This window comes from Papio anubis, chromosome 16, assembly GCF_008728515.1.
Source record: "Papio anubis isolate 15944 chromosome 16, Panubis1.0, whole genome shotgun sequence".
NCBI classification, from domain to species: domain Eukaryota; kingdom Metazoa; phylum Chordata; class Mammalia; order Primates; family Cercopithecidae; genus Papio; species Papio anubis.
The window spans coordinates 454,627-461,659 of NC_044991.1; the positions used below are offsets into that span (position 1 = coordinate 454,627).

General features: G+C 66.1%; 1 protein-coding gene across 1 annotated transcript; it reads left to right on the forward strand.

Moving 5' to 3' along the window:
- Nucleotides 1-295: 295 nt before the first annotated feature.
- MAPK11 (mitogen-activated protein kinase 11) lies at nucleotides 296-7,033 on the forward strand. Its single transcript, XM_003905748.2, has 12 exons — nucleotides 296-502; nucleotides 2,742-2,871; nucleotides 3,065-3,123; nucleotides 3,210-3,321; nucleotides 3,405-3,434; nucleotides 3,517-3,564; nucleotides 3,643-3,757; nucleotides 4,079-4,150; nucleotides 4,385-4,464; nucleotides 5,073-5,151; nucleotides 5,242-5,415; nucleotides 5,711-7,033. Exons 1-12 carry the CDS (start codon nucleotides 387-389, stop codon nucleotides 5,788-5,790), a joined length of 1,095 nt encoding a protein of 364 aa, XP_003905797.1. The 5' UTR covers nucleotides 296-386; the 3' UTR covers nucleotides 5,791-7,033.

The window sequence follows — 7,033 nt, forward strand, 5'->3', positions numbered from 1 at the left end:
TTCCTCGTTGGGGAGGGCGCCGCCGGGGTGGGGAAGCCCGGGTCGAGCCCAGACGCGGGCGCAAATCTGGAGAAGCGCGCGGCCCCCAGGAGGTGAGAGCCGGAGGGAGGTGTCCGCCCTTGGCGCCCCCCCGGGAAGGGGAGGGCTGGTTTCCGCTCCGCCGCCGCCTCCGAGGCGCAGGAAGCAGCGCATTTGTCTTCGGGAACCCCCCCACGCCCCAGCCACCCAGCCCGGGAAATCCGCCCGGGCCTCCCGGCCCCGCCCCGGAGCCCCGCCCCGCCCGCCGCCACCGCCTCCGCCGCCCTCCGCTCCGCTCCGCTCGGCTCGGGCTCGGCTCGGGCGCGGGCGCGGGGCTGGCCCCGGGCGGAGCGGCGGCCGGTCCGGACATGTCGGGCCCTCGCGCCGGCTTCTACCGGCAGGAGCTGAACAAGACCGTGTGGGAGGTGCCGCAGCGGCTGCAGGGGCTGCGCCCGGTGGGCTCGGGCGCCTACGGCTCCGTCTGGTAGGGGCGGGGCACAGGGGGTGCTGGGTGGGGGCCGGGCCGGGCCGGAGAGCGCGTCCCCTCCTAGCCCGCGCGAGGTTCTCGGCGTGGGGAGGGGCCTCGCCCTGCCTCCGCCCCCGGGCGCCGCGCGGATCTGAGGAATGAATGGGGGGGCGGCGTAAAGAAACTTTCCAAGCAGACGCCGTTACCGGGAGGGAGGGGGTCCTCCGGCCTCGCCCGATTCGGACCGCCCCCCACCAGGCCTGAGGCCTGGGGGGTCACAGCCGACGTGAGGGTGGGTCTCCACGCGACCGAGCCCCGAGCCACCCTGATGTCCGGGCCCCTAAATGTCTGAGCACCCACTGAGTCGGGTCAGGCAGCCCCCGGGGTCTAGCGGATGCCCCTCCCCCGCCCGGGCTGGGGGCTATTGTCTGAAAAGGGAAGCCCCGTTCCCGGAAGCCAAGACCTCTCCCCCTGGGATGGCCTCAGGCTCCCCCTCAGACCACAAACCCCACTTAGGCCCTGGGGCCAGAGGACCTGGCCTGGGGCCCAGGAAGACGACAGAATCTGGGTGGGGGAGGGGGGTCGACTGGGCCAAGGCCTCTGTTACCAGGGCAGCCAGGGTTGGAGGGGCTTAGGGTGAGGTTATTACCAAGAGTCCTAAGTTTCAGCTTCCATGTTGCCTGGGAGGCCGATCATGGGTACAGGCTTTGAGAGGTGCAGCTGAGTCCTCACCACGGCCAATGCCCCTTAGCTGCTGCCCACTGGGGGGTCCTGGTGGGGCGTGAAGGCAGAGGCAGCCAGAGCAGGGCGTTGTCCCAGGCACTTGTAGGTTGGAAGTGGGATCTCTAGGCCCACCAGATTCGGAGCTCAGGAGCCAGCATCAGGGCTGGGGGTCCCAGGACAGGCTGTCTTCTGGCGTGGTCCCTAGCCTTCCGTCAGAAGCTGCAGGTGGGTCATGCTAGCCATCATGCCAGCACAGATCTGTCTTCCTCTCTGAGACCTCAAGGGCAGGAAAACGGTCTGGGACAGTGTGGGAGTGGCCATAGGGAACTAGGGCGGGGCCTAGCTGGACTCTGGGAGTTGCTGAGGGGTGTCCGGTTCTCCGAGTGAGGCCTGGTCTCCCCCCTTGCACCCCTGGCCCATTTTCTCAGTTCCACTGCCAAGGGTGCGGACCGGGTGCCAATTTCCTGTCACCTGACCGCACAGATGCAATTGGCCAAAAGAACCTGCTGCCCCACATGCGGGGCCACTCGCCTCACCACCTCAGAACCACCTTTCCCTGGTCGTAGGCTGGGAGCATGGCTGCCCCAGGCACCTCGACCTGGGCCCATGAGCATCCCAGACCCAGCGGGAACCGCCCCTGCTCCCCGCTGTGTGGGCATGGGGGGTGGCCGCAGCCTCCACTTCCTCTGGGACAGGATCCCAAGAGACAGAAGTAGGAGGGAGAGAAGGGGCAAGAATCAGCGAGAGGGAACAGGCTGTGCAAAGGCCTTGCCTTTAGCAGGGCTGAGGGCAGTGGGACATGGGAGGGTGGGATGAGGGGTCACTGGCAAAGGGAGTGTGCGCTCAGGAAGCTGGTGCAGGGTGGAGGGTCTGGACCTCTGGGAAGTGGGGCTGGGCGAAGGGCTGTTCTGTGGGGCCAGCACACGCCCTCAGCTGTACATCACCTTCTGTCCAGGTTTTGTTCCAAATAATGATGCAATAAACACTCTGACCAACTTTCCCTCCGCATTTTGAACATTCGGAGGCACTGGGGGTCCAGGGGCTTTGAGGTGGCTCTAGAATCCCCCTCCATGAGCCTCCTGGCACCATGGGGTCTATGGGGCAGAGGGAGGCCGGTCTGCTGCAGGTGAATGCCAGTGGCTGTTTTCCTGCTGTGTTTTTCCACGCTGGGTGGGGGCCTCTCCCCCAGCCTCGCTTTGAATGGGGGCCCCTGGTTGGGAGTGGGAATCAGTGGGGTCAGGGGACAGAGAAGGTCCAGGACCTTGAGGGGCGAACACACGCATGGCGGTCCAGCCCCAGGGGCTCCTTCCCAGCAAGCACGGAGAGGGTAGGCCCGAGGCGGGCGGCCGAGCTGGGGCGGCGGGGCCGGGGCCGGCGCCGGGGCCGGGGCGGAAAAGCTCCACTGCCCCATCCCCACAGAGAAGCGGCGAGAGCGGCGCCGCCGGGTCCACGCGCGTGCGGACGGGAGCGCGTGTGCGCGCGGGCGGCCGCCCTCGGACCCCTCCCGGCGCCGCCTCACTCGCCCGCCTTCCAGTTCGGCCTACGACGCGCGGCTGCGCCAGAAGGTGGCGGTGAAGAAGCTGTCGCGCCCCTTCCAGTCGCTGATCCACGCGCGCAGGACGTACCGGGAGCTGCGGCTGCTCAAGCACCTGAAGCACGAGAACGTGAGCCGGGGGCGGGCCGTGGCGGGAGGGCGCGTCCAGGGGCGGGGCCGCGGGCGCAGCCAATGGGTGGGTGAGCTCTGGCGATGGGGGCGTGGCCATGGGGGGCGCGGCCTGGCGCTGCGGGGCGGGGCCCGGGGGGGTTGAACCACAGCCGGGGGTTCGCCGCCCGGCCCTGACGCCCCCTGCCACCCAGGTCATCGGGCTTCTGGACGTCTTCACGCCGGCCACGTCCATCGAGGACTTCAGCGAAGTGTGAGCGGCGGGGCGGGCGAGGCAGCGGGGAGCGCGTTCGCGGAGCGGCGGTGGGGCCCTGTCCTGACCCCCTGACCCCGCCCCAGGTACTTGGTGACCACCCTCATGGGCGCCGACCTGAACAACATCGTCAAGTGCCAGGCGCTGAGCGACGAGCACGTTCAGTTCCTGGTTTACCAACTGCTGCGCGGGCTAAAGGTAGGGCGCCCTGGGTTTCGCGGGTTCCCTCGCGGGGGGCGAGCAGGCCGGGCCTGGCGCTCACCACGATCTCCCTCCCGCAGTACATCCACTCGGCCGGGATCATCCACCGGGTAGGTGCGACCGCAGGGTGAGGGTCGGGTCCAGCAGGGCTCCGTCCCGGGCTCTTGTGCTCACGCTCCGCGTGACCTGCAGGACCTGAAGCCCAGCAACGTGGCTGTGAACGAGGACTGTGAGCTCAGGGTGAGGCCCGCGGGCAGGGGTGGGCGGGGCGGTGGCGAAGCCCGTGACGAGCTTGAGAACACCTCGTGGTCGCCCCAGATCCTGGACTTCGGGCTGGCGCGCCAGGCAGACGAGGAGATGACCGGCTACGTGGCCACGCGCTGGTACCGGGCACCTGAGATCATGCTAAACTGGATGCATTACAACCAGACAGGTGCAGGGGGAAGGCCTGGGGGGACGAAGGCCGAGGGCCTCGTCTGGCCCTGGACTGGTTCTGCATGCCAGGTCTTGGGGGGCGGGCAAGGTCCCCAAGAATGTGGGACCCACATTCAAAGGCAGCCCTTCAGAGGCCGCTAGAGCATGACGGGTGCTGGCCTCCTCTGGCCCTGCAGCTACAGGCCTCCCCCTGCCCAGGGGGGTTGGGTATGGCGGAGGAGGGGGTCTGCCCGTCTCAGGGCCTGGATGTGACTGTGGGTGTCCTGGAGGAGGGACGTGGGGTGGGCACACTGATGGAGGCCCCCTCGCCCTCAAACAGTGGACATCTGGTCCGTGGGCTGCATCATGGCTGAGCTGCTCCAGGGCAAGGCCCTCTTCCCGGGAAGCGACTGTATCCTTGGCCCAGGTTGGGGAGCAGGGTCAAACAGGGCCCCTCTTGTAGGGTAGGGACCAGCACTGGCCCCTTCTGGCGGGTCTTGCCTCTTCTGCCCCCCATGCCATACTACTTTGGGCTGGCCATCCTCAGCTCTAGGAGAGCGGGCTCTGGGCAGCGCCCCAAAGTTTTGGGTCTGGGGGCCCAAGAGAGGTCCTTGGCTGGCCCGTGGGTGTTTCCTGAGTGATGCAGACATTGACCAGCTGAAGCGCATCATGGAAGTGGTGGGCACACCCAGCCCCGAGGTTCTGGCAAAGATCTCCTCGGAACACGTGAGTTGGTGCCTGCCAGCTGGCAGCTCCCTCTGCTGGTGGAGTCCCCAGGCTCTCTCGGGGAGAGGGTGGTGTGGAAATGTGGGGACGATATGGGGAACATGGGATGTGGTGGGATAGAGACTACGTCAGGTGCCCAATCCCTGCAGGGGAAACAGGAGAAGGGGGAAGATGTTCCTGACACCAGGGACAGTGAGTGCAAAACCATGACCCCAGCAAGCAGTGCCTGGCCAGGGCAGTGGGGGCGGGCTGGGTGCCCAGCAAGCAGTGCCTGGCCGGGGCAGTGGGGGCGGGCTGGGTGCCCAGCAAGCAGTGCCTGGCCGGGGCAGTGGGGGCGGGCTGGGTGCCCAGCAAGCAGTGCCTGGCCAGGGCAGTGGGGTTGGGCTGGGTGGAGGGAGTGTACTTGGACCCAGCTCCTGCAGGCATTAGGGGCCCAGTGAGGAGCTGGTCACCGGACCCTATGTGGAGAGAGTCACTGGTCTGCCTGTGCCCTTGTCCTAGCCTGTTGGAGTGAATTGAGTCTGGGGGCTTGCCAAGAGAAGCCCCAGTTTGGGGCCAGGGAGGCAGAGAGTGAGCAGCCTCCCCAGGTGTTCTCGTGTGCCCTCCAGGCCCGGACATACATCCAGTCCCTGCCCCCCATGCCCCAGAAGGACCTGAGCAGCATCTTCCATGGAGCCAACCCCCTGGGTGAGGACGGCCCTGGGGCTAGACTGGGCTCCATATCTGGCCCTGGATACAGAGCTGACCCTCTCCTCCCTGCCACTGGGTCCCCTGCAGCCATAGACCTCCTTGGAAGGATGCTGGTGCTGGACAGTGACCAGAGGGTCAGTGCTGCCGAGGCACTGGCCCACGCCTACTTCAGCCAGTACCACGACCCTGAGGATGAGCCAGAGGCCGAGCCGTATGATGAGAGCGTTGAGGCTAAGGAGCGCACGCTGGAGGAGTGGAAGGGTGGGCATGGCAGTGGCTGCGGGTGGGTCCAGGGGCCTGCAGGCTCCACTTCCCCAGAGGCAGGAAATGCCCCGGTTCCTCTCCAGACTGGTCAGGTGTGGAAGGGCGTTCGGGTGTCCAGCACAGGCTGGGGGTGGGTGGGGTTGGGGAGTGGCACAGGGCAGGTTCTGGCTCCCAGACTGCTGAGGCTGCTGTCACAGGGTGGTGGGCCTGGGCTGGGTGGCAGGTGCCAGACAAGCAGGTGGGGGGCTGGGCTGTGGGAGGCACAGGTTCACCCTTTCCCTTCACCTGCTAGAGCTCACCTACCAGGAAGTCCTCAGCTTCAAGCCCCCAGAGCCACCGAAGCCGCCTGGCAGCCTGGAGATTGAGCAGTGAGGTGCCGCCCAGCAGCCCCTAAGAGCCTGTGGAGGGGCTTGGGCCTGCACCCTTCCACAGCTGGTCCGATTTCCTCAAGAGGCACCTCTCACATTCCTATGGTCACTGACTCCTGGCCTAGGACCCCTCGCCTTCAGGATAATCTACACACATGTATGCATGCACAAACATGTGTGTACATGTGCTTGCCATGTGTAGGAGTCTGGGCACAAGTGTCCCTGGGCCTACCTTGGTCCTCCTGCTCCCTTCTGGCTACTGCGCTCTCCATTGGGACCTGACTGTGGGGTCCTGGATGCCAAAGGGGTTCCCCTGCAGAGTTCCCCTGTCTGTCCCAGGCCGACCCATTGGGGAGCGTCAATCTTGGGGTCTTTTCTGTCCCAGGGCTCTCTGGAGGACACGCTGGGGCCGGGACCCTGGGAGACTCAAAGGGAGAGGTCTCAGTGGTTAGAGCTGCTCAGCCTGGAAGTAGGGGGCTGTCCTGGTCAGTGCTGAGACCCACAGGTCTAAGAGGAGGGGCAGAGCCAATGTGCCACCAGGCTGGGCACGGACAACCACCAGGTGTCAAATGAGAAAAGCTGCCTGGAGCCTTGTGTTCACCCGTGGGTGTGTGTGGGCACATGTGGATGAGCGTGCACTCTTCGTGTTCATATGTCAGGGCACATGTGATGTGGTGCATGTGAATCTGTGGGCGCCTAAGGGCCAGCAGCCATGCCTGGCAAGAAGCTGGCGCTGGGGCGGGCGTGCTGTTGCCTTCCCTCTCCTCAGTTCCTGATGCCGTGAGGGGTGTTTCAGACTGGGGGCTCCAGTGGGCGAAAGGGCAGCCACATGAGCGCCAGCACGGGCTTTCTCCTCGGATATGTGACCCGCAGCAGGCTCCTGAGGCTGGGGGTGACTGGGTGGTTTGGCCTTGAAGACGCTAAGGCAGGCAGCACACGCGGGTGTGGACTTGGACTTGGACACTTGTGCGCCGCACCCTGGCCCGCTCTCTACCTCTGCCCACTGTTGTGGCCCTGCAGCCGGAGATCTGAGGTGCTCTGGTCTGCGGGTCAGTCCTCTTTCCTTGTCCCAGGATGGAGCTGATCCAGTAACCTCGGAGACGGGACTCTGCCCAGAGCTGAGTTGGGGGTATGGCTCTGCCCTGGAAAGGGGGTGACCTCTTGCCTCGAGGGGCCCAGGGAAGCCTGGGTGTCAAGTGCCTGCACCAGGGGTGCACAATAAAGGGGGTTCTCTCGCTCGGCTCATA